Source organism: Corvus moneduloides, unplaced genomic scaffold (genome assembly GCF_009650955.1).
Source record: "Corvus moneduloides isolate bCorMon1 unplaced genomic scaffold, bCorMon1.pri scaffold_94_arrow_ctg1, whole genome shotgun sequence".
NCBI classification, from domain to species: Eukaryota; Metazoa; Chordata; class Aves; order Passeriformes; family Corvidae; genus Corvus; species Corvus moneduloides.
The window spans coordinates 177,849-204,674 of record NW_022436938.1 but is presented as its reverse complement, the minus strand read 5'-3'; the positions used below and the strand labels follow the sequence as shown (position 1 = coordinate 204,674).

The following is a 26,826-nucleotide window of genomic DNA, read 5'->3' as shown; positions in this document are numbered from 1 at the left end:
CCTGAAATGTCCCCCAGAGACCCCAATGGGCACAGAGACCCCAAAAATGGCACCGAGAGACCCCAAAGGGGCACAGAGAGATCCCAAAAGGGCACAGAGAGAGCCCAAAAATGTCAGAGACGGAGGCTGAAATGTCCCTGAGAAACCCCAAAGGGCAGAGAGAGACCCCAAAAATGGCACCGAGAGACCCCAAAGGGCACAGAGAGACCCCAAAAATGGCACAGAGAGACCCCAGAGGGCACAGAGAGACCCCAAAAATGTCAGAGACAGAGCCCAAAATGTCCCCGAGAAACCCCAAAGGGCACAGAGACCCCAAAAATGGCACAGAGAGAGCCCAAAAAGGGCACCGAGAGATCCCAAAAGGGCACAGAGAGAGCCCAAAGGACACAGAGAGACCCCAAAAATGGCAGAGACAGAGCCTGAAATGTCCCCCAGAGACCCCAATGGGCACAGAGACCCCAAAAATGGCACCGAGAGACCCCAAAGGGGCACAGAGAGACCCCAAAGGGGCACAGAGAGAGCCCAAAAATGGCACCGAGAGAGCCCAAAGGGCACAGAGAGAGCCCAAAAATGTCAGAGACAGAGCCCAAAATGTCCCCGAGAAACCCCAAAGGGCACAGAGACCCCAAAAAGGGCACAGAGAGAGCCCAAAAATGGCACAGAGAGACCCCAAAGGGGCACAGAGAGACCCCAAACGTCAGAGACCCCCCCCCAAAACCACTGAAATCCCCTCAGACCCCCCCAAATCCCCCCCCCAAATACTCCAGGGTTTGGGGTCAGGGGTCACTGGGGGGTCCCTGGGGGGGTCAATGGTCACTCAGTGGTCACTGGGGGGTCAGTGGCCACTGGGGGGGGGCGGGGGTCACTGGGGGGCTCAGGGGTCACTACTGGGGGGGTCAGGGCTCAGTGGTCACTGGGGGTCAGTGGTCACTCAGGTGGTCACTTGGGGGGTCAGGGGTCACTGGGGGAGTCAGTGGTCACTGGGGGGGTCAGTGGCCACTCAGTGGTCACTGGGGGGGGTCAGGGGTCACTACTGGGGTCAGGGCTCAGTGGTCACTGAGGGAGGTCAGTGGTCACTCAGTGGTCACTGGGGGGGTCAGGGGTCACTCAGGGGTCACTGGGGGAGGTCAGGGGTCAGTGGTCACTGGGGGAGGTCAGGGGTCACTGCGGGGGTCAGTGGTCACTCAGTGGTCACTGGGGGGTCAGGGGTCACTGAGGGGGGTCAGTGGTCACTCAGGGGTCACTGCGGGGGTCAGTGGTCACTCAGGGGTCACTGGGGGGTCAGTGGTCACTCAGGGGTCACTCAGTGGTCACTCAGGGGTCACTGTGGGGGTCACACTCAGGGGTCACTGGGGGGTCAGGGGTCACTCAGTGGTCACTGGGGGGTCAGGGGTCACTCAGTGGTCACTCCTGGGGGGGTCAGGGCTCGGTGGTCACTGGGGGTCAGGGGTCACTGGGGGGGTCAGTGGTCACTCAGTGGTCACTGGGGGCTCAGTGGTCACTCAGGGGTCACTGGGGGGTCAGGGGTCACTCAGGGGTCACTGGGGGCTCAGTGGTCACTCAGGGGTCACTGGGGGGGTCAGTGGTCACTGGGGGAGGTCAGTGGTCACTCGGGTCACTGGGGGGTCAGGGGTCACTGAGGGGGGTCAGTGGTCACTCAGGAGGGGTCAGGGGTCACTCAGGGGTCACAGGAGGGGTCAGTGGTCACTCGGGGAGGGTCAGTGGTCACTCTGGGGTCAGTGGTCACTCAGGGAGGGTCAGGGGTCACTCAGGGGTCACTGGGGGGGTCAGTGGTCACTCGGGGAGGGTCAGTGGTCACTCAGGAGGGGTCAGGGGTCACTCAGGGGGGTCAGTGGTCACTCAGGGGTCACTGGGGGTCAGGGGTCACTCAGGGGTCACTGGGGGGGTCAGTGGTCACTCAGTGGTCACTCAGGGGTCACTGGGGGGGTCAGGGGTCACTCAGGGGTCACTGGGGGGGTCAGTGGTCACTGGGGGGTCAGTGGTCACTCAGGGGTCACTGGGGGGGTCAGGGGTCACTCAGGGGTCACTCCTGGGGGGGTCAGGGCTCGGTGGTCACCTGGCCGCTGTTGGTGGCCGCGTGGTGGGCGGAGCAGGTGTAGATGATGGTGGTGACAAAGGTGACCAGGCCGCGCACGGTGTCCAGGCGGGAGGGCACCCCTGGGGGCACAGGGGGCACCCAGCGGTCACCGGGGTGGTCACTGCCAGCCCCAGGCCCCTCTGCCCACCTGAGGGGGCACCTGAGGGGTCACTCCCCCCTCCCTGTGCCCACCTGAGCGGTCAGTGCCACTCCCCTGTGCCCACCTGAGGGGTCACTCCCCCCTCCTTGTGCCCACCTGAGTGGCCAGTGACTGCCCGCGAGTCACCTGTGCCCACCTGAGGGGTCACCTGTGCCAACCCCCGTGCCCACCTGAGTGGTCAGTGCCCACCTGAGGGGTCAGTGATCCCCCGGGGGTCACCTGTGCCCACCTGAGGGGTTCCCTGTGCCCACCTGAGTGGTCAGTGCCCACCTGAGGGGTCCGCCCGTGCCCATCTGAGTGGTCAGTGCCACTCCCCTGTGCCCACCTGAGTGGTCACAGCCCCACGGAGGGTCCCCTGTGCCCACCTGAGGGGTCACTCCCTCCTCTCTGCCCCCACCTGAGGGGTCAGTGCCACCTGGGGGTCACCTGTGCCCACCTGAGGGGTCACAGCCCCATGGAGGGACCCTGTGCCCACCTGAGGGGTCAGTGACTGCCCGGGGGGTCACCTGCACCCACCTGAGGGGTCGCCTGTGCCCACCCCGTGCCCACCTGAGGGGTCAGTGCCATTCCCCTGTGCCCACCTGAGGGGTCAGTGCCTACCTGAGGGGTCACCTGTGCCACTCCCCATGCCCACCTGAGTGGACAGTGCCCCCCCCCGTGCCCACCTGAGTGGACAGTGCCCCCCGGGGGGTCCCCTGTGCCCACCTGAGGGGTCACCTGTGTCCCCTCTCGTGCCCACCTGAGTGGTCAGTGCCACTCCCGTGTGCCCACCTGAGGGGTCAGTACCCACCTGAGGAGGCCCCCGCGCCCACCTGTGCCCCCCCCATGCCAACCCTGTGCCCACCTGAGGGGTCAGTGCCCACCTGAGGGGTCACCTGTGCCCCCCCCGTGCCCACCTGAGTGGTCAGTGCCCCCCCCCATGCCCACCTGTGCCCCCCCCGTGCCCACCTGAGTGGTCAGTGCCCCCCCCCCGTGCCCACCTGAGTGGTCAGTGCCCCCCCCCCATGCCCACCTGTGCCCCCCCCCCCCCGTGCCCACCTGAGTGGTCAGTGCCCCCCCCCCTGCCAACCTGTGCCCACCCCGTGCCCACCTGAGCGCCGCCGGCCCAGGAAGCCCCTCCGGAAGATCTCCCTGACCCAGGCCTGGAGCTCGGGGTCCTCCCGGACGGCGCCGTCGGAGGGGTAAAAGAGAGCCAGGAGGGCACCCACGAACCTGGAATGGGCAAACTGGGCATACTGGGCATACTGGGAGTGGCACTGGGGTAAAAGAGAGCCAGGAGGGCACCCACGAACCTGGAACGGGGCAAACTGGGCATACTGGGCATACTGGGGGTGGCACTGGGGTAAAAGAGAGCCAGGAGGGCACCCACGAACCTGGAATGGGCAAACTGGGCATACTGGGCATACTGGGAGTGGCACTGGGGTAAAAGAGAGCCAGGAGGGCACCCACGAACCTGGAATGGGCAAACTGGGCATACTGGGCATACTGGGAGTGGCACTGGGGTAACAGAGAGCCAGGAGGGCACCCACGAACCTGGAACGGGGCAAACTGGGCATACTGGGCATACTGGGAGTGGCACTGGGGTAAAAGAGAGCCAGGAGGGCACCCACGAACCTGGAATGGGCAAACTGGGCATACTGGGCATACTGGGAGTGGCCCTGGGGTAAAAGAGAGCCAGGAGGGCACCCACGAACCTGGAATGGGCAAACTGGGCATACTGGGCATACTGGGAGTGGCACTGGGGTAAAAGAGAGCCAGGAGGGCACCCACGAACCTGGAATGGGCAAACTGGGCATACTGGGCATACTGGGAGTGGCACTGGGGTAACAGAGAGCCAGGAGGGCACCCACGAACCTGGAATGGGCAAACTGGGCATACTGGGCATACTGGGAGTGGCACTGGGGTAAAAGAGAGCCAGGAGGGCACCCACGAACCTGGAATGGGGCAAACTGGGCATACTGGGCATACTGGGAGTGGCAGTGGGGTAAAAGAGAGCCAGGAGGGCACCCACGAACCTGGAATGGGCAAACTGGGCATACTGGGCATACTGGGAGTGGCACTGGGGTAAAAGAGAGCCAGGAGGGCACCCACGAACCTGGAATGGGCAAACTGGGCATACTGGGCATACTGGGAGTGGCACTGGGGTAAAAGAGAGCCAGGAGGGCACCCACGAACCTGGAATGGGCAAACTGGGCATACTGGGCATACTGGGAGTGGCACTGGGGTAAAAGAGAGCCAGGAGGGCACCCAGGAAACTGGAACGGGCAAACTGGGCATACTGGGCATACTGGGGGTGGTACTGGGGTAACAGAGAGCCAGGAGGGCACCCACGAACCTGGAACGGGCAAACTGGGCATACTGGGCATACTGGGGGTGGTACTGGGGTAAAAGAGAGCCAGGAGGGCACCCACGAACCTGGAATGGGCAAACTGGGCATACTGGGCATACTGGGAGTGGCACTGGGGTAAAAGAGAGCCAGGAGGGCACCCACAAACCTGGAATGGGCAAACTGGGCATACTGGGCATACTGGGAGTGGCACTGGGGTAAAAGAGAGCCAGGAGGGCACCCACGAACCTGGAATGGGCAAACTGGGCATACTGGGCATACTGGGAGTGGCACTGGGGTAAAAGAGAGCCAGGAGGGCACCCACGAACCTGGAATGGGCAAACTGGGCATACTGGGCATACTGGGAGTGGCACTGGGGTAAAAGAGAGCCAGGAGGGCACCCACGAACCTGGAATGGGCTAAACTGGGCATACTGGGCATACTGGGAGTGGCACTGGGGTAAAAGAGAGCCAGGAGGGCACCCACGAACCTGGAACGGGGCAAACTGGGCATACTGGGCATACTGGGAGTGGCACTGGGGTAAAAGAGAGCCAGGAGGGCACCCACGAACCTGGAATGGGCAAACTGGGCATACTGGGCATACTGGGAGTGGCACTGGGGTAAAAGAGAGCCAGGAGGGCACCCACGAACCTGGAATGGGCAAACTGGGCATACTGGGCATACTGGGAGTGGTACTGGGGTAAAAGAGAGCCAGGAGGGCACCCACGAACCTGGAACGGGCAAACTGGGCATACTGGGCATACTGGGAGTGGCACTGGGGTAAAAGAGAGCCAGGAGGGCACCCACGAACCTGGAACGGGCTAAACTGGGCATACTGGGCATACTGGGGGTGGTACTGGGGTAAAAGAGAGCCAGGAGGGCACCCACGAACCTGGAACGGGCTAAACTGGGCATACTGGGCATACTGGGAGTGGCCCTGGGGTAAAAGAGAGCCAGGAGGGCACCCACGAACCTGGAATGGGCAAACTGGGCAAACTGGGCATACTGGGAGTGGCACTGGGGTAAAAGAGAGCCAGGAGGGCACCCACGAACCTGGAATGGGCAAACTGGGCATACTGGGCATACTGGGAGTGGCACTGGGGTAAAAGAGAGCCAGGAGGGCACCCACGAACCTGGAATGGGGCAAACTGGGCATACTGGGCATACTGGGAGTGGCACTGGGGTAAAAGAGAGCCAGGAGGGCACCCACGAACCTGGAATGGGCATACTGGGCATACTGGGCATACTGGGAGTGGCACTGGGGTAAAAGAGAGCCAGGAGGGCACCCATGAACCTGGAACGGGGCAAACTGGGCATACTGGGCATACTGGGAGTGGCACTGGGGTAAAAGAGAGCCAGGAGGGCACCCACGAACCTGGAACGGGCTAAACTGGGCATACTGGGCATACTGGGAGTGGCACTGGGGTAAAAGAGAGCCAGGAGGGCACCCACGAACCTGGAATGGGCAAACTGGGCATACTGGGCATACTGGGAGTGGCACTGGGGTAAAAGAGAGCCAGGAGGGCACCCACGAACCTGGAATGGGCTAAACTGGGCATACTGGGCATACTGGGAGTGGCACTGGGGTAAAAGAGAGCCAGGAGGGCACCCATGAACCTGGAACGGGGCAAACTGGGCATACTGGGCATACTGGGAGTGGCACTGGGGTAAAAGAGAGCCAGGAGGGCACCCACGAACCTGGAATGGGCAAACTGGGCATACTGGGCATACTGGGAGAGGCACTGGGGTAAAAGAGAGCCAGGAGGGCACCCACGAACCTGGAATGGGCAAACTGGGCATACTGGGCATACTGGGAGTGGCACTGGGGTAAAAGAGAGCCAGGAGGGCACCCACGAACCTGGAATGGGGCAAACTGGGCATACTGGGCATACTGGGAGTGGCAGTGGGGTAAAAGAGAGCCAGGAGGGCACCCACGAACCTGGAATGGGCAAACTGGGCATACTGGGCATACTGGGAGTGGCACTGGGGTAAAAGAGAGCCAGGAGGGCACCCACGAACCTGGAATGGGCAAACTGGGCATACTGGGCATACTGGGAGTGGCACTGGGGTAAAAGAGAGCCAGGAGGGCACCCACGAACCTGGAATGGGCAAACTGGGCATACTGGGCATACTGGGAGTGGCACTGGGGTAAAAGAGAGCCAGGAGGGCACCCACGAACCTGGAACGGGGCAAACTGGGCATACTGGGCATACTGGGAGTGGCACTGGGGTAAAAGAGAGCCAGGAGGGCACCCACGAACCTGGAATGGGGCAAACTGGGCATACTGGGCATACTGGGAGTGGCACTGGGGTAAAAGAGAGCCAGGAGGGCACCCACGAACCTGGAATGGGCATACTGGGCATACTGGGCATACTGGGAGTGGCACTGGGGTAAAAGAGAGCCAGGAGGGCACCCACGAACCTGGAACGGGGCAAACTGGGCATACTGGGCATACTGGGGGTGGCACTGGGGTAAAAGAGAGCCAGGAGGGCACCCACGAACCTGGAATGGGCAAACTGGGCATACTGGGCATACTGGGAGTGGCACTGGGGTAAAAGAGAGCCAGGAGGGCACCCACGAACCTGGAATGGGCAAACTGGGCATACTGGGCATACTGGGAGTGGCACTGGGGTAAAAGAGAGCCAGGAGGGCACCCACGAACCTGGAACGGGGCAAACTGGGCATACTGGGCATACTGGGAGTGGCACTGGGGTAAAAGAGAGCCAGGAGGGCACCCACGAACCTGGAACGGGCTAAACTGGGCATACTGGGCATACTGGGAGTGGCACTGGGGTAAAAGAGAGCCAGGAGGGCACCACCGAACCTGGAATGGGCAAACTGGGCATACTGGGCATACTGGGAGTGGCACTGGGGTAAAAGAGAGCCAGGAGGGCACCCACGAACCTGGAATGGGCAAACTGGGCATACTGGGCATACTGGGAGTGGCACTGGGGTAAAAGAGAGCCAGGAGGGCACCCACGAACCTGGAATGGGCAAACTGGGCATACTGGGCATACTGGGAGTGGCACTGGGGTAAAAGAGAGCCAGGAGGGCACCCACGAACCTGGAATGGGCAAACTGGGCATACTGGGCATACTGGGAGTGGCACTGGGGTAAAAGAGAGCCAGGAGGGCACCCACGAACCTGGAATGGGCAAACTGGGCATACTGGGCATACTGGGGGTGGCACTGGGGATACTGGGGACACTGGGGGACATCGCTGGGGATACTGGGGTACATCAGGGACACTGGGATGGCACTGGGGGCACTGGGCATACTGGGGACATCGGGGACACTGGGGGACATCACTGGGGATACTGGGGGATGTCACTGGGGACACTGGTGATACTGGGGACACTGGGGACACTGTGGGTACTGGAGATACTGGGGATGCCACTGGGTATACTGGGGGACATCACTGGGGATACTGGGGATACTGGGCGATACTGGGGACATCACTGGGGATACTGGGGATACTGGGAGACATCACTGGGGGCACTGGGGATACTGGGAGACATCACTGGGGATACTGGGGATACTGGGGGACATCGCTGGGGATACTGGGGGACATCGCTGGGGATACTGGGGACACTGGGGATGCCACTGGGGATACTGGGGATACTGGGAGACATCACTGGGGATACTGGGGATACTGGGGGACATCGCTGGGGGCACTGGGGATGCCACTGGGGGCACTGGGGGACACTGGGGATGCCACTGGGGACACTGGGGATACTGGGGGACATCACTGGGGATACTGGGGGACATCGCTGGGGATACTGGGGACACTGGGAATACTGGGAGACATCACTGGGGACACTGGGGATACTGGGAGACATCACTGGGGATACTGGGGATACTGGGGGCATCGCTGGGGATACTGGGGACACTGGGGATGCCACTGGGGACACTGGGAGACATCACTGGGGATACTGGGGATACTGGGGGCATCGCTGGGGATACTGGGGACACTGGGGATGCCACTGGGGATACTGGGAGACATCACTGGGGGCACTGGGGATGCCACTGGGGACACTGTGGGTACTGGGGATGTCACTGGGGACACTGGGGATACTGGGAGACATCACTGGGGGCACTGGGGGACACTGGGGATGCCACTGGGGACACTGGGGATACTGGGGGACATCACTGGGGATACTGGGAGACATCACTGGGGATACTGGGGATACTGGGGACACTGTGGGTACTGGGGATGTCACTGGGGACACTGGGAATACTGGGAGACATCACTGGGGATACTGGGGATACTGGGGACATCACTGGGGGCACTGGGGGACACTGGGGATGTCACTGGGGACACTGGGAATACTGGGAGACATCACTGGGGATACTGGGGACACTGGGGATGCCACTGGGGATACTGGGAGACATCACTGGGGATACTGGGGGACATCGCTGGGGATACTGGGGACACTGGGGATGCCACTGGGGACACTGGGAGACATCACTGGGGATACTGGGGATACTGGGGGACATCACTGGGGATACTGGGGACACTGTGGGTACTGGGGATACTGGGGATGTCACTGGGGACACTGGGGGCACTGGGAGACATCACTGGGGATGTCACTGGGGGACATCACTGGGGACACTGGGGATACTGGGAGACATCACTGGGGATACTGGGGACACTGGGGATGCCACTGGGGACACTGGGGATACTGGGAGACATCACTGGGGGCACTGGGGATGCCACTGGGGATACTGGGGGCACTGGGGATGCCACTGGGGACACTGGGGGTACTGGGAGACATCACTGGGGGCACTGGGGGACACTGGGATGGCACTGGGGACACTGGGAGGGGGAGAGAATGGGTGTCCCAGAGGTTCCCAGGGGTGTCCCGGGGGTGTCCCAGGGGTGTCCCAGGGGTGTCCCAGGGGTGTCCCAGGGGTGTCCCAGGGGTGTCCCAGGGGTGTCCCAGAGGTTCCCAGAGGTTCCCAGGGGTGTCCCAGGGGTGTCCCAGAGGTTCCCAGGGGTGTCCCAGGGGTGTCCCGGGGGTGTCCCAGGGGTGTCCCAGGGGTGTCCCAGGGGTGTCCCAGGGGTGTCCCAGGGGTGTCCCAGAGGTTCCCAGAGGTTCCCAGGGGTGTCCCAGGGGTGTCCCAGAGGTTCCCAGGGGTGTCCCAGGGGTGTCCCGGGGGTGTCCCGGGGGTGTCCCGGGGGTGTCCCAGGGGTGTCCCAGAGGTTCCCAGGGGTGTCCCGGGGGTGTCCCAGAGGTTCCCAGGGGTTCCCAGGGGTGTCCCAGAGGTTCCCAGGGGTTCCCAGGGGTGTCCCGGGGGTGTCCCGGGGGTGTCCCGGGGGTGTCCCAGGGGTGTCCCGGGGGTGTCCCAGGGGTGTCCCAGAGGTTCCCAGGGGTGTCCCAGGGGTTCCCAGAGGTTCCCAGGGGTGTCCCAGGGGTGTCCCAGGGGTGTCCCGGGGGTGTCCCGGGGGTGTCCCAGGGGTGTCCCAGGGGTGTCCCAGGGGTGTCCCGGGGGTGTCCCGGGGGTGTCCCGGGGGTGTCCCAGAGGTTCCCAGGGGTGTCCCAGGGGTGTCCCAGGGGTGTCCCAGAGGTTCCCAGAGGTTCCCAGGGGTGTCCCAGGGGTGTCCCAGAGGTTCCCAGGGGTGTCCCGGGGGTGTCCCAGGGGTTCCCAGGGGTGTCCCGGGGGTGTCCCAGAGGTTCCCAGGGGTTCCCAGGGGTGTCCCAGAGGTTCCCAGGGGTTCCCAGGGGTGTCCCGGGGGTGTCCCGGGGGTGTCCCGGGGGTGTCCCGGGGGTGTCCCAGGGGTGTCCCGGGGGTGTCCCAGGGGTGTCCCAGAGGTTCCCAGGGGTGTCCCAGGGGTTCCCAGAGGTTCCCAGGGGTGTCCCAGGGGTGTCCCGGGGGTGTCCCGGGGGTGTCCCAGGGGTGTCCCAGGGGTGTCCCGGGGGTGTCCCGGGGGTGTCCCGGGGGTGTCCCGGGGGTGTCCCAGGGGTGTCCCAGGGGTGTCCCAGGGGTGTCCCAGAGGTTCCCAGAGGTTCCCAGGGGTGTCCCAGGGGTGTCCCGGGGGTGTCCCAGGGGTGTCCCAGAGGTTCCCAGGGGTGTCCCAGGGGTGTCCCGGGGGTGTCCCGGGGGTGTCCCGGAGGTGTCCCAGGGGTGTCCCAGGGGTGTCCCAGAGGTTCCCAGGGGTTCCCAGGGGTGTCCCAGGGGTGTCCCAGGGGTGTCCCAGAGGTTCCCAGGGGTGTCCCGGGGTGTCCCGGGGGTGTCCCGGGGGTGTCCCAGGGGTGTCCCAGGGGTGTCCCAGGGGTGTCCCAGAGGTTCCCAGAGGTTCCCAGGGGTGTCCCAGGGGTGTCCCAGGGGTTCCCAGGGGTGTCCCAGGGGTTCCCAGGGGTGTCCCAGAGGTTCCCAGAGGTTCCCAGGGGTTCCCAGGGGTTCCCAGGGGTGTCCCGGGGGTGTCCCAGGGGTGTCCCAGAGGTTCCCAGGGGTGTCCCAGGGGTGTCCCGGGGGTGTCCCGGGGGTGTCCCAGGGGTGTCCCAGGGGTGTCCCAGAGGTTCCCAGAGGTTCCCAGGGGTGTCCCAGGGGTGTCCCAGGGGTGTCCCAGAGGTTCCCAGGGGTGTCCCAGGGGTGTCCCGGGGGTGTCCCAGGGGTGTCCCAGAGGTTCCCAGGGGTGTCCCAGGGGTGTCCCGGGGGTGTCCCAGGGGTGTCCCAGGGGTTCCCAGGGGTGTCCCAGGGGTGTCCCGGGGGTGTCCCAGGGGTGTCCCAGGGGTGTCCCAGAGGTTCCCAGGGGTGTCCCAGGGGTGTCCCAGGGGTGTCCCAGGGGTGTCCCAGGGGTTCCCAGAGGTTCCCAGGGGTGTCCCAGAGGTTCCCAGGGGTGTCCCAGAGGTTCCCAGGGGTGTCCCAGGGGTGTCCCAGGGGTGTCCCAGAGGTTCCCAGAGGTTCCCAGGGGTGTCCCAGAGGTTCCCAGAGGTTCCCAGGGGTGTCCCAGGGGTGTCCCGGGGTTCCCAGGGGTGTCCCGGGGGTGTCCCGGGGGTGTCCCAGGGGTGTCCCGGGGGTGTCCCAGAGGTTCCCAGAGGTTCCCAGGGGTGTCCCGGGGGTGTCCCGGGGGTGTCCCAGGGGTGTCCCAGGGGTGTCCCAGGGGTGTCCCAGGGGTGTCCCGGGGGTGTCCCCACCTGCGGATGGCTCCCCACACCTTGGTGGCGTCGTGGCCGAAGTGGTGCCGGGCGGTGCCGGTGACGCCGCGGTGCCGAAGGTCCCGGGGCAGCACCAGCGAGCGCCAGCGCAGCTCCCGCAGCCCCCGGGCCACCAGGGCCAGCAGCCCCCGGCGGCCCAGGGCCACCGCCTGCGGGCACGGGGGGGACACGGCGATGGCACCCAAATCCCGGGAATTCCCACCCAAATCCCGGGAAATCCCACCCAAATCCCACCCAAATCCCAGGAATTCCCACCCAAATCCTGGGAAATCCCCCCCAAATCCCGGGAAATCCCACCCAAATCCCACCCAAATCCTGGGAATTCCCACCCAAATCCTGGAATTCCCACACAAATCCCACTCAAATCCCGGGAAATCCCACCCAAATCCTGGGAATTCCCACACAAATCCCACCCAAATCCCGGGAAATCCCACCCAAATCCCAGGAATTCCCAACCAAATCCCACTCAAATCCCGGGAAATCCCACCCAAATCCTGGGAAATCCCACACAAATCCCACCCAAATCCCGGGAAATCCCACCCAAATCCCAGGAATTCCCACCCAAATCCCACCCAAATCCTGGGAATTCCCACCCACATCCCGGGAATTCCCACCCAAATCCCACTCAAATCCTGGGAATTCCCACCCAAATCCCAGGAATTCTCACCCAAATCCCACTCAAATCCTGGGAATTCCCACCCAAATCCCAGGAATTCTCACCCAAATCCCACCCAAATCCTGGGAATTCCCACGCACATCCCGGGAATTCCCACCCAAATCCCACTCAAATCCTGGGAATTCCCACCCAAATCCCAGGAATTCCCACCCAAATCCCACTCAAATCCTGGGAATTCCCACCCAAATCCCAGGAATTCTCACCCAAATCCCACTCAAATCCCAGGAATTCCCACCCAAATCCTGGAATTCCCACCCAAATCCCACTCAAATCCTGGGAATTCCCACCCAAATCCCGGGAAATCCCACCCAAATCCTGGCAATTCCCACCTCAATTCCAGCAATTCCCACCCAAATCCGGACCCCCCCCAATCCCTTTGGGACCCCGCCCCCCCCAGACCCCCCTCATTACCGACCCCATTGAAGCCCCCAAACCCCCCCAGACCCCCCCGAAGACCCCCAAAGCCCCCCAGACCCCCCCCAGACCCCTGGATCCCCCCCCGGTACCGACGCCATCGAAGCCCCCAGACCCCCCCTCATTACCGACCCCATCGAAGCCCCCAGACCCCCCCAGACCCCCCTCATTACCGACCCCATCGAAGCCCCCAGACCCCCCCTCATTACCGACCCCATCGAAGCCCCCAGACCCCCAGAACCCCCCCAGACCCCCCCCCCCCATTACCGACCCTGTCGAACCCCTCAGACCCCCCCAGGACCCTCAGACCCCCCCCAGATACCCCCAGACCCCCCCAGACCCCCCCTCATTACTGACCCCATCGAAGCCCCCAGACCCCCCCAGACCCCCCTCATTACCGACCCCATCGAAGCCCCCAGACCCCCCCTCATTACCGACCCCATCGAAGCCCCCAGACCCCCCCAGATCCCCTCAGAGCCCCAGGCCCCCCCAGACCCCCCCTCGTTACTGACCCCATCGAAGCCCCCAGACTCCCCCCGTAACCAACCCCATCGAAGCCCCCAAAGATCCCCAGAACCCCCCCAGACCCCCCCCCCATTACCGACCCTGTCGAACCCCTCAGACCCCCCCAGGACCCTCAGACCCCCCCCAGATACCCCCAGAACCCCCCCAGAACCCCCCCCCATTACCGACCCTGTCGAACCCCTCAGACCCCCCCAGATACCCCCAGACCCCCCCCCCATTACCGACCCTGTCGAACCCCTCAGACCCCCCCAGGACCCTCAGACCCCCCCCAGATACCCCCAGACCCCCCCAGACCCCCCCTCATTACCGACCCTGTCGAAGACCCCAGACCCCAGAACCCCCCTCATTACTGACCCTGTCGAACCCCTCAGACCCCCCCAGATACCCCCAGACCCCCCCAGACCCCCCCCCCCATTACCGACCCTGTCGAACCCCTCAGACCCCCCCAGGACCCTCAGACCCCCCCAGATACCCCCAGACCCCCCCAGACCCCCCCCCATTACCGACCCTGTCGAACCCCTCAGACCCCCCCAGGACCCTCAGACCCCCCCAGATACCCCCAGACCCCCCCAGACCCCCCCTCATTACCGACCCTGTCGAAGACCCCAGACCCTAGAACCCCCCAGACCCCCCCTCATTACTGACCCTGTCGAACCCCTCAGACCCCCCCAGATACCCCCAGACCCCCCCAGACCCCCCCCCCATTACCGACCCTGTCGAACTCCTCAGACCCCCCCAGGACCCTCAGACCCCCCCCAGATACCCCCAGACCCCCCCTCATTACCGACCCTGTCGAAGACCCCAGACCCCCCCAGACCCCCCCTCATTACCGACCCTGTCGAAGACCCCAGAACCCCCCCAGACCCCCCCTCATTACCGACCCTGTCGAAGACCCCAGACCCCCCCAGACCCCCCCTCATTACCGACCCTGTCGAAGACCCCAGACCCCCCCAGACCCCCCCTCATTACCGACCCTGTCGAAGACCCCCCCGGGGTTGAGGAGGAAGCGCCGGGCGAGGGCCCCGATCTGCACCGTGAAGCGGGTGTGGGGCACCAGCAGCTGGGGGGGCACGGGGGGCACCGGGTGAGGGGGGCACGGGGGGCACCGGGAATTGGGGAGGGGGCACCGGGAATTGGGGAGGGGGCACCATGAACCGGGTGTGGGGCACCAGCAGCTGTGGGGGGGCACGGGGGGCACCGGGAATTGGGGAGGGGGCACAGGGGGGCACGGGGTGAGGGGGGGACACTGGGAAATGGGGAGGGGGGCATAGGGGGGCACGGGGGGCACCGGGAAATGGGGAGGGGGCAGAGGGAGGGCACGGGGTGAGGGGGGGCACTGGGAAATGGGGAGGGGGCACGGGGGGGCACAGGGTGAGGGGGGGCACTGGGAATTGGGGAGGGGGCACGGGGGGGGCACTGGGAATGGGGGGGCACTGGGAAATGGGGGAGGCACTGGGAAATGGGGGAGACACGGGGGGCACAGCGAATTGGGGAGGGGGCACAGAGTGAGGGGGGGCACGGGGGGGCACCGGGAATTGGGGAGGGGGCACCGGGAATGAGGCGGGGGGGGCACGGGGGGGGCTCCCGGGATTTTTTGGGAACGGGGTTTTTTTTTTTTTTAGGGTCGAGCTTTTCTTGTTGGGATTTTTTGGGGTGGGGGAGGGGCGGGGTTTGGGGGTACCTTGAGGAGGGGGTTCGGGGGGGGGGGCACCTTCCTCTGGGACCCCCCCACCCCCAAAAAACACCCGGGGGGGGTCCCCAAATCTCGGGAGGCTTTTTTTAGGTGGGGGAGGGGATTTTTTCAGGCGCGGTTTGGGGTTTAGGACGGAGCTTTTCGAGTGGGGTTTTTTTGGGTGGGGGGGGTTTGGGGTACCTTGAAGAGGGGGTTTTGGGGGGGCACCTTCCCCTGGGACCCACCCACCCCAAAACACACCCGGGGGGGTCCCCAAATCTCGAGGGTTTTTTTAGGAGGGGATTTTTTAAGCTTGGCTTTTTTCAGGCGCGGTTTGGGGTTTAGGACGGAGCTTTTCGAGTGGGGTTTTTTTGTTTGGGGGGGCGGTTTTGGTTTTGGGGTACCTTGAAGACGGGGTGCTGGGGGGGCAGCTGGCGCAGGGTGGCCAGGGCGAACACCTCACCCAGCAGGTGAGCCCGCAGCAGGTGCGTGAGCCCCTCGTGCACGTGGAACTCGGCGCTGCGCACCCAGGCCTTGGCCAGAGCCCACAGCCACGGAGGGTCCCCGGGCAAGAAAATGGGCGAGTCGGGACCTGGATGCTGAGAGAGCTGTGGGGGGAACCCCGAAATGGTCATGGGGGTACCCGGGAATTCACTGGGAAGCCCTAAAGGTTCCTAAAGGACCCCAAAATGGTCATGGAGAACCCCAAAATGGTCATGGGAGACGCAGAAATTCACTGGGAACCCCTAAAGGACCCCAAAATGGTCATGAGGATACCCAGAAATGGTCATGGGAAACCCTAAATGGTCATGGAAGACCCCAAAATCATCACAGGAAACCCTAAATGGTCATGGGGAACCCCAAAATGGTCATGGGGACACCCAGAAATTCACTGGGAAGCCCAAAAAGTTCCTAAAGGGCCCCAAAATGGTCATGGGATACCCCAAAATGGTCATGGGAAACCCGGGAATTCACTGGGATCCCCTAAAGGTTCCTAAAGGACCCCAAAATGGTCATGGGACACCCAGAAATGGTCATGGGGATACCCAGAAATGGTCATGGGAAACCCTAAATGGCCATGGAAGACCCCAAAATCATCACAGGAAACCCTAAATGGTCATGGGGAACCCCAAAATGGTCATGGGGACACCCAGAAATTCACTGGGAAGCCCAAAAAGTTCCTAAAGGACCCCAAAATGGTCATGGGATACCCCAAAATGGTCATGGGAAACCCGGGAATTCACTGGGATCCCCTAAAGGTTCCTAAAGGACCCCAAAATGGTCATGGGACACCCAGAAATGGTCATGGGGATACCCAGAAATGGTCATGGGAAACCCTAAATGGTCATGGAAGACCCCAAAATCATCACAGGAAACCCTAAATGGTCATGGGGAACCCCAAAATGGTCATGGGGACACCCAGAAATTCACTGGGAAGCCCAAAAAGTTCCTAAAGGGCCCCAAAATGGTCATGGGATACCCCAAAATGGTCATGGGAAACCCGGGAATTCACTGGGATCCCCTAAAGGTTCCTAAAGGACCCCAAAATGGTCATGGGACACCCAGAAATGGTCATGGGGATACCCAGAAATGGTCATGGGAAACCCTAAATGGTCATGGAAGACCCCAAAATCATCACAGGAAACCCTAAATGGTCATGGGGAACCCCAAAATGGTCATGGGGACACCCAGAAATTCACTGGGAAGCCCAAAAAGTTCCTAAAGGGCCCCAAAATGGTCATGGGATACCCCAAAATGGTCATGGGAAACCCGGGAATTCACTGGGATCCCCTAAAGGTTCCTAAAGGACCCCAAAATGGTCATGGGACACCCAGAAATGGTCATGGAGATACCCAGAAATGGTCATGGGAAACCCTAAATGGTCATGGAAGACCCCAAAATCATCACAGGAAACCCTAAATGGTCATGGGGAACCCCAAAATGGTCATGGGGACACCCAGAAATTCACTGGGAAGCCCCAAAGGTTCCTAAAGGACCCCAAAATGGTCATGGAGAACCCCAAAATGGTCATGGGAGACGCAGAAATTCACTGGGAACCCCTAAAGGACCCCAAAATGGTCATGAGGATACCCAGAAATGGTCATGGGAAACCCTAAATGGTCATGGAAGACCCCAAAATCATCACAGGAAACCCTAAATGGTCATGGGGAACCCCAAAATGGTCATGGGGACACCCAGAAATTCACTGGGAAGCCCCAAAGGTTCCTAAAGGACCCCAAAATGGTCATGGGATACCCCAAAATGGTCATGGAAGACCCCAAAATGGTCATGGGAAACCCGGGAATTCATTGGGATCCCCTAAAGGTTCCTAAAGGACCCCAAAATGGTCATGGGACACCCAGAAATGGTCATGGGGATACCCAGGAATGGTTATGGGGACCCCTAAAGATCATGGGGATACCCAGGAATCCACTGGGAAACCCTAAAGGTTCCTAAAAACCCCAAAACGGTCATGGGGATACCCAGGAATTCACTGGGAACCCCTAAAGGTTCCTAAAGGACCCCAAAATGGTCATGGGGCACCCAAAAATGGTCATGGGAAAGCCCAGAAAAAATCATGGGAACCCCAAATGGTCATGGGACACCCAGAAATTCATAGAGAAGCTCAAAAGGTTCCTAAAGGACCCCAAAATGGTCATGGGACACCCAGAAATGGTCATGGAGAACCCCAAAATGGTCATGGGAGACGCAGAAATTCACTGGGAACCCCTAAAGGACCCCAAAATGGTCATGAGGATACCCAGAAATGGTCATGGGAAACCCTAAATGGTCATGGAAGACCCCAAAATCATCACAGGAAACCCTAAATGGTCATGGGGACACCCAGAAATTCACTGGGAAGCCCAAAAAGTTCCTAAAGGACCCCAAAATGGTCATGGGATACCCCAAAATGGTCATGGGAAACCCGGGAATTCACTGGGATCCCCTAAAGGTTCCTAAAGGACCCCAAAATGGTCATGGGACACCCAGAAATGGTCATGGGGATACCCAGAAATGGTCATGGGAAACCCTAAATGGTCATGGAAGACCCCAAAATCATCACAGGAAACCCTAAATGGTCATGGGGAACCCCAAAATGGTCATGGGGACACCCAGAAATTCACTGGGAAGCCCAAGAAGTTCCTAAAGGGCCCCAAAATGGTCATGGGATACCCCAAAATGGTCATGGGAAACCCGGGAATTCACTGGGATCCCCTAAAGGTTCCTAAAGGACCCCAAAATGGTCATGGGACACCCAGAAATGGTCATGGGGATACCCAGAAATGGTCATGGGAAACCCTAAATGGTCATGGAAGACCCCAAAATCATCACAGGAAACCCTAAATGGTCATGGGGAACCCCAAAATGGTCATGGGGACACCCAGAAATTCACTGGGAAGCCCAAAAAGTTCCTAAAGGGCCCCAAAATGGTCATGGGATACCCCAAAATGGTCATGGGAAACCCGGGAATTCACTGGGATCCCCTAAAGGTTCCTAAAGGACCCCAAAATGGTCATGGGACACCCAGAAATGGTCATGGGGATACCCAGAAATGGTCATGGGAAACCCTAAATGGTCATGGAAGACCCCAAAATCATCACAGGAAACCCTAAATGGTCATGGGGAACCCCAAAATGGTCATGGGGACACCCAGAAATTCACTGGGAAGCCCCAAAGGTTCCTAAAGGACCCCAAAATGGTCATGGAGAACCCCAAAATGGTCATGGGAGACGCAGAAATTCACTGGGAACCCCTAAAGGACCCCAAAATGGTCATGAGGATACCCAGAAATGGTCATGGGAAACCCTAAATGGTCATGGAAGACCCCAAAATCATCACAGGAAACCCTAAATGGTCATGGGGAACCCCAAAATGGTCATGGGGACACCCAGAAATTCACTGGGAAGCCCAAAAAGTTCCTAAAGGGCCCCAAAATGGTCATGGGATACCCCAAAATGGTCATGGAAGACCCCAAAATGGTCATGGGAAACCCGGGAATTCATTGGGATCCCCTAAAGGTTCCTAAAGGACCCCAAAATGGTCATGGGACACCCAGAAATGGTCATGGGGATACCCAGGAATGGTTATGGGGACCCCTAAAGATCATGGGGATACCCAGGAATCCACTGGGAAACCCTAAAGGTTCCTAAAAACCCCAAAACGGTCATGGGGATACCCAGGAATTCACTGGGAACCCCTAAAGGTTCCTAAAGGACCCCAAAATGGTCATGGGGCACCCAAAAATGGTCATGGGAAAGCCCAGAAAAAATCATGGGAACCCCAAATGGTCATGGGACACCCAGAAATTCATAGAGAAGCTCAAAAGGTTCCTAAAGGACCCCAAAATGGTCATGGGACACCCAGAAATGGTCATGGAGAACCCCAAAATGGTCATGGGAGACGCAGAAATTCACTGGGAACCCCTAAAGGACCCCAAAATGGTCATGGGACACCCCAAAAGGTTCATTGGGAACCCAAAAAGGTTCAGGCCCCCCCCCCATTCTCAGCCCCTCCCGTTTCAGATTCTCCCCCATTTTTGGGGGTCTCCCCCCATTTTTGGGGTTTTACCCCCATTTTTCGGGTTCTCCCCCCAATTTTGGGGTCCCTCCCTCCATTTTTGGGGTCCCCCCGGGTTTTTGGGGTCCCCCAGGATGGGATAAGAGCCGCTTTCCCCCCCAGACCCTCCCATTCCCAGTTGGAATCCACCCCCACTTGGGAAATCCCCCCACTCTCAAACCCCCCATTTTTGGGTTCTCCCCCCATTTTTGGGGTCCCCCCACCATTTTTGGGGGTCCCCTCCTCCATTTTTGGGGTCCTCTCCCCCATTTTTGGGGTCCCCCCGGGTTTTGGGGTCACACCTGGATGGGATAAGAGGCACTGTTCTCCCAAGTCCCCCCATTCCCACCGGGAATCCCCCCCACTCTCAGCTCCCAATTTTTGGGTTTTACCCCCATTTTTCGGGGTCTCCCCCCAATTTTGGGGTACCCCCCTCCATTTTTGGGGTCCCCCCGGGTTTTTGGGGTCCCCCAGGATGGGATAAGAGCCGCTTTCCCCCCCAGACCCTCCCATTCCCAGTTGGAATCCACCCCCACTTGGGAAATCCCCCCACTCTCAAACCCCCCATTTTTGGGTTCTCCCCCCATTTTTCGGGTTCTCCCCCCAATTTTGGGGGTCCCCCCTCCATTTTTGGGGTCCTCTCCCCCATTTTTGGGGTCCCCCCCTCCATTTTTGGGGTCCCCCAGGATGGGATAAGAGCCGCTTTCCCCCCCCAGACCCTCCCATTCCCAGTTGGAATCCACCCCCACTTGGGAAATCCCCCCACTCTCAAACCCCCCATTTTTGGGTTCTCCCCCCATTTTTCGGGTTCTCCCCCCAATTTTGGGGGTCCCCCCTCCATTTTTGGGGTCCTCTCCCCCATTTTTGGGGTCCCCCCCTCCATTTTTGGGGTCCCCCAGGATGGGATAAGAGCCGCTTTCCCCCCCCAGACCCTCCCATTCCCAGTTGGAATCCACCCCCACTTGGGAAATCCTCCAATTTTTCAGGTTCTACCCCCATTTTTGGGGGTCCCCCCTCCATTTTTGGGGTCCCCCCGGGTTTTGGGGTCGCACCTGGATGGCGAGGGGCCGCAGTTCCCCGTCGGGGCGCTGGTGCAGGAGGCAAAGGGGGGCGGCCACGAAGGTGGGGCGGCCGTCGATGAGGGCGGTGGGGAGCCCATCGAGCACCCCATAATCGGCCAGGTAAATGTTCCCCGCCTGGGGGGACACCGGGGGGGTCACCCCAAAAATCCTGGGGCACCCCAAAATCCAGCGGGGCACCCCAAAATCTTGGGGACAACCCCAAAATCCTGGGAATAACCCGCAAAAATTTGGGGGGGGGACCCCAAATCCCAGCACCCCGGAATCGGCCAGGGGAGTGTTCCCTGCTTGGGGGGGCACCGGGGGGGGGGGCACCCCAAAAATCCTGGGGCAGCCCAAAATCTGGGGTACCCCAAAATCCTGTGGTCCCCAACCTCTCTGGGACCCCCCAAACATCTGGGGCACCCCAAATCCTGGGGTCACCCCAAATCCTGGGATCCCCCCAAATCCTGGGACTTCCCAAACACCTGGGACCCCCCCAAATCCTGGGGTCCTCATCCTCCCTGGGACCCCCAAAAATCCTGGGACCCCCCAAATCCTGGGACACCCCAAATACTTGGGACCCCCTAAATCCTGGGACTGCCCCAAACACCTGGGACCCCCCCAAATTCTGGGGTCCCCACCCTCCCTGGGACCCCCCAAATCCTGGGGTTACCCCAAATCCTGGGACCCCCAAAATCCTGGGACCCCCAAAATCCTGGGGTCCTCATCCTCCCTGGGACCCCCCCAAACATCTGAGACCCCCCAAATCCTGGGGTCCCCCAAATCCTGGGACCCCCCAAACACCTGGGACCCCCCAAATACCTGGGACCCCTCCAAATGCCTGGGACCCCCCCAAATACTTGGGACCCCCTCAAACCCTGGGGTCCCCCAAATCCTGGGACCTCCCCAAACACCTGGGACCCCCCAAATCCTGGGACCCCCCAAATCCTGGGGTCCCCACCTTCCCTGGGACCCCCCAAATCCTGGGACCCCTCCAATCCTGTGGTTCCACCCCCCCCCCCCCCCCCCCCCCCCCCCCATTTCCTGGTTCCCCTCCCAGATTTGGGGTTTTTTGGGGTTTTTTTGGGGGTTTTTTTTGGGTTTTTGGGGTGCCGGGGGTCGCTCACCTCCATCTCCCTGCCCAGGGAGGTGCCGGGGCCGAGGCTGGGGGCCACCATCGGGGCGGTGACGGGGAAGTTGGGGGGCAGGCGGGGGCAGCGGCGCAGCAGGACGGGGTTCACCCCGCTCAGGAACTGCTCCCCGAAAAACGCGTCCTCCTGCCAGTGCTGCACCACGTACTCTGGGGGGCACGGGGACACTTGGGGACACCTGGGGACACCTCAGGGACACCTCAGGGACACCTGGGAACCCCCCCTGACCCCTTCATGTCCCCCCCTGGGATCCCCCAAATTCCTGGGACACCCCCAGGTTCCCTCCAATGTCCCCTCAGTTCCCTCTGGTGACTCCGTGTGTGTCCCCCCAATGTCCCCAGACCCCCCCCCCCCCCAGTGTCCCCCCATGTCCCCAATATCCCAAATCCTCCCAATCCCCCTCCAACGTCCCCAATGCCCCAAGACCTCCCCATGGCCCTGCTGTCCCCAATGTCCCCAATCCCCTCAACATCCCCAATATCCCAAATCCCCGCCAACCCCCACAATGTCCCCCATGTCCCCACAATGTCCCCAATGTCCCCAATGTCCCTGCCAAGTCCCAAATGTCCCTGTGACCACCTCAGTGTCCCCATGTCCCCCCAAGTCCCCATGTCCCCAATTCCCTGTGTCCCCCCAATGTCCCCCCTAAGTCCCCAATGTCCTTGTGTCCCCCCAATGTCCCCAATCCCCACAATGTCCCAATGTCCCCAATACCCCCAGACTCCCCAATGTCCCCAATGCCCCCAATGTCCCCACTGTCCCCAATCCCCACAATGTCCCCGCTGTCCCCCATGTCCCCAATGTCCCCAATGCCCACAATGTCCCCAGTCCCCCCAATGTCCCCAATGTCCTCCCAGTGTCCCCAAGACCCCAATGTCCCCCATGTCCCCAACGGCCCCAGACCCCACAATGTCCCCAATGTCCCTGCTGTCCCCAATGTCCCCAATACCCCCAGACTCCCCAGTGTCCCCAATGTCCCCAATGTCCACAATGCCCCCAGACCCCAGTGTCCCTGCTGTCCCCAATGTCCCCAGACCCCCCAATGTCCCCAATACCCCCAGACCCCCCAGTGTCCCCAAAGCCCCCAATGTCCCCAATACCCCAATGCCCCAAATCCCCCCAATGCCCCCAGACCCCCCAATGTCCCTGCTGTCCCCAATGTCCCCCACATCTCCAATGTCCCCAATCCCCCCCATGTCCCCAAAGCCCCCAGACCCCCCAGTATCCCCAATGTCCCCAATGCCCCCAGACTCCCCAGTGTCCCTGCTGTCCCTCATGTCCCCAATCCCCACAATGTCCCTGCTGTCCCCACTGTCCCCAATGTCCCCAGTAACGTCCCCAATGCCCCCAATCCCCACAATGTCCCCCATGTCCCCGCTGTCCCCACTGTCCCCGCTGTCCCCACTGTCCCCACTGTCCCCAATGCCCCCAATCCCCACAATGTCCCCACTGTCCCCCATGTCCCCGCTGTCCCCAATGCCCCCAATGTCCCCACTGTCCCCAATCCCCACAATGTCCCCACTGTCCCCCATGTCCCCCGTGTCCCCACTGTCCCCCATGTCCCCACTGTCCCCCATGTCCCCGCTGTCCCCACCGGTGACGGGGGTGTGGAAGCAGCGGAACACGCGTGTCATGGCCTCCACGCTGGGCCAGGAGCTGGGCCGGGCCAGGAACCCTCGCAGCTTGGCCTCCAGGTTCCTGGGGGGGGACATTGAGGGGACATTGGGGACAGCGGGGGGACAGGAGGGCATTGGGGTCACACGGCAGCACTGGGGATTTGGGGGGACATGGGGACATTGGGGACTTGGGGGACACAGGGACTTGGGGAGTCTTGGGGACATTGGGGACAGTAGGAATATTGGGGACAGTGGGGACTTGGGGGACACAGGGACTTGGGGGGTCTTGGGGACATTGGGGACAGTGGGGGCTTGGGGGGACATGGGGACATTGGGGACATTGGGGACAGTGGGGATAGTGGGGACTTGGGGGGACATTGGGACATTGGTCACAGGGACATTGGGGACTTGGTGGGGACATGGGGACATTGGGGGGACACAGGGAATTGGGGACATGGGGACTTGGGGGGACATGGGGACACTGAGGTGGTCACAGGGACATTTGGGACTTGGCAGGGACATTGGGGACATTGGGGACATTGAGGGGACATTGGGGACATTGGGGGGACATTGGGGACTTTGGGGGGACATTGGGGGGACACAGGGAATTGGGGACATGGGGACTTGGGGGGACATGGGGACACTGAGGTGGTCACAGGGACATTGGGGACATTGGGGGGACATTGGGGACTTTGGGGGGACATTGGGGGGACACAGGGAATTGGGGACATGGGGACTTGGGGGGACATGGGGACACTGAGGTGGTCACAGGGACATTGGGGACATTGGGGGGACATTGGGGACTTTGGGGGGACACTGGGGACTGGGGGGGACATTGGGGATATTGGGTGCTCACAGGGACACTGGGGACTTGGCAGGGACATGGGGACATTGGGGTGGCACTGGGGACATTGGGGACTTGGGGGAACATTGGGGGGACACTGGGGACAGTGGGGGGACATTGGGGATATTGGGGGGACACTGGGGACTGGGGGGGACATGGGGTGGTCACAGGGAACATCGGGGACTTGGCGGGGACATGGGGACATTGGGGGGACATTTGGGACTGGGGGGACATTGGGGACATTGGGGGACACTGGGGTGGTCACAGGGACATTTGGGACTTGGCGGGGACATTGGGGACACTGGGGGGACATGGGGACATTGGGGACTTTGGGGGGACATTGGGGACTTGGGGGGACATTGGGTTGGCATTGGGGACACTGGGGACAGTGGGGGACATGGGGGGGGGACACTGGGGACAGTGGGGGGGCAGGTGGAGCAGACCGGGGGACGCAGGAGGGGACAGGAGGACACGGAGGGGACACGGAGGGGACAGGGACGGGTGTGGGGGGGGGACACCCGAGGGGGCTCGGTGGGGGTGGGGCTGGATTTTGGGGTCAGGAGAGGGGTCAGAGGTCAGTGGTCAGTCAGGGGTTGGGGTCAGGAACGGTCAAGGGCCAGACAAGGGGTCAGTGGTCAGGCAGGGGTCAGCCAGAGGTCAAGGGTCAGGCAGGGACTGGGGGGTCAGGGCTGGGTCAGTGGTCACTCAGTGGTCACTCAGGGGTCAGTGGTCACTCAGCGGTCACTCAGCGGTCACTCACGTGGCGCTGCCCCATAGGTAAAAGGCCGTGGCCTTGGGCAGGGAGCAGCTCAGGGGTCAGACAGGGGTGAGGGGTGGGTCAGGGATTGGGGGTCAGTGGTCACTCAGGGGTCAGTGGTCACTCAGCGGTCACTCAGCGGTCACTCACGCGGCGCTGCCCCGCAGGTAGAAGGCCGTGGCCTTGGGCAGGGAGTAGCTCAGGTCGGGATCCAGGGGTGTCCCGTGGGGCAGCGCCCAGGGCAGGCCGGGGGCAAACGGGGCCAGCCTGGGGGGACACGGGGACAGCGAGGGGTCACAGGGGGGACAACACCGGGGAGGGGACACAGGGACACACCTGGGGGGGGACAGGGACACACCTGGAGGGGGACACAGGGACAGGGGTCACAGGAGGGTGACAACACCGGAGAGGGGACAGGGACACACCTGGGGGGACACAAACACACCTGGGGGGACACAGGGACACACCTGGGGGGACAAACACACCTGGGGGGACACAGGGACACACCTGGAAAGGGACAGGGACACACCTGGGGACACAAACACACCTGGAGGGGGACAGGGACACACCTGGGGACACAGGGACACACCTGGTGACACAAACACACCTGGAGGGGGACAGGGACACACTTGGAGAGGGACAGAGACACACCTGGGGACACAAACACACCTGGGGGGACACAGGGACACCCCTGGGTGTGCCACACCCCTGCAGGTGACACGATGCCACCTGTCCCTCACCTGTAACGCCGGCGCTGCTGCACCAGGTGCCTCCGGCGCTGCCGCTGCAGCCGCGGGTGCCGCTCCATGGCCGGCGTGGTGGCTGCGGGGACATCGTCGGGGACATCGTCAGGGGCGTGGGGGGACAGTCAGGTGTCCCTGGGTGTCCCCCAGGTGTCCCCCGGGTGTCCCCACCTGTGCCCTCGGGCAGCTCCCAGGTGCCGTAGCCCTCGAGCCAGCGGTAGCACGGGAAGTGGAAGGGCCCGGCGTGGGCGGCGTCATCGGGGTCACCTGCGGGGACACCGGTGTCACCTGCGGCGGTGACGTCACCTCTCACATCACCGGTGTCACCTGCAGGGGTGACGTCACCTCTCACATCACCAGTGTTACCCGCGAGGGTGACGTCACCTCTCACATCACCGGTGTCACCTGCGGCGGTGACGTCACCTCTCACACCACCGGTGTCACCCGCGAGGGTGACGTCACCTCTCACATCACCGGTGTCACCTGCGGCGGTGACGTCACCTCTCACACCACCGGTGTCACCCGTGGGGGCGATGTCACCTCTCACATCACCGGTGTCACCCGCGGGGGCGACGTCACCTCTCACATCACCAGTGTCACCCGCGGTGGTGACGTCACCTCTCACACCACCGGTGTCACCCGCGGGGGCGATGTCACCTCTCACATCACCGGTGTCACCCGTGGGGGCGATGTCACCTCTCACATCACCAGTGTCACCCGCGGTGGTGACGTCACCTCTCACACCACCGGTGTCACCCGCGGGGGTGACGTCACCTCTCACATCACCGGTGCCACCCGCAGGGGTGACGTCACCTCTCACATCACCGGTGTCACCCGCGGGGGTGACGTCACCTCTCACATCATGGGTGTCACCGGCGGGGGTGACGCCGCCTGTACTGTCACAGGTGTCACCTGCGGGGGTGATGTCACCCACAGTGTCCCAGGTGTCACTTTTAGAGCTGGTGACATCACCTAAAATACCACAGGTGTCACCTACAGAGATGACATCATCTATAGCGTCACAAGCGTCCCCTACAGAGATTGTGACGTCACCCGCAGCGCCACAG

The 26,826-nt window shown here is 61.9% G+C and overlaps 1 protein-coding gene and 2 long non-coding RNA genes across 5 annotated transcripts in view; 2 read left to right on the top strand and 1 right to left on the bottom strand.

The window, feature by feature from the left end:
* Positions 1-26,826, bottom strand: part of LOC116439061 (arachidonate 15-lipoxygenase B-like) — a 37,045-nt gene that overhangs the window by 2,869 nt on the left and 7,350 nt on the right. The window contains exons 3-13 of the mRNA XM_032098135.1: positions 25,931-26,026; positions 25,757-25,838; positions 25,167-25,283; positions 23,394-23,497; positions 21,776-21,948; positions 20,640-20,783; positions 15,435-15,638; positions 14,332-14,418; positions 11,723-11,892; positions 3,349-3,470; positions 2,078-2,178 (exon numbers count right to left, since the gene is read on the bottom strand). Of these exons, the coding sequence (XP_031954026.1) occupies positions 2,078-2,178; positions 3,349-3,470; positions 11,723-11,892; positions 14,332-14,418; positions 15,435-15,638; positions 20,640-20,783; positions 21,776-21,948; positions 23,394-23,497; positions 25,167-25,283; positions 25,757-25,838; positions 25,931-26,026 (1,400 nt within the window). The remainder of the gene's footprint in view (positions 1-2,077; positions 2,179-3,348; positions 3,471-11,722; positions 11,893-14,331; positions 14,419-15,434; positions 15,639-20,639; positions 20,784-21,775; positions 21,949-23,393; positions 23,498-25,166; positions 25,284-25,756; positions 25,839-25,930; positions 26,027-26,826) is intronic.
* Positions 21-697, top strand: LOC116439072. Its single transcript, XR_004238037.1, has 3 exons — positions 21-112; positions 196-259; positions 634-697. It is a non-coding gene; the product is annotated as an uncharacterized LOC116439072 (long non-coding RNA).
* LOC116439067 lies at positions 1,066-25,158 on the top strand. 3 transcript variants are annotated; one of them, XR_004238029.1, is made up of 4 exons: positions 1,218-1,239; positions 1,642-1,866; positions 24,980-25,019; positions 25,116-25,158. It is a non-coding gene; the product is annotated as an uncharacterized LOC116439067 (long non-coding RNA). The 3 variants fall into 3 exon arrangements; XR_004238027.1 differs by lacking the exons at positions 1,218-1,239; positions 24,980-25,019; positions 25,116-25,158 and adding exons at positions 1,066-1,080; positions 1,127-1,187 and having other exon boundaries at positions 1,642-1,696; XR_004238028.1 differs by lacking the exons at positions 24,980-25,019; positions 25,116-25,158 and adding an exon at positions 1,102-1,113 and having other exon boundaries at positions 1,218-1,269; positions 1,642-1,736.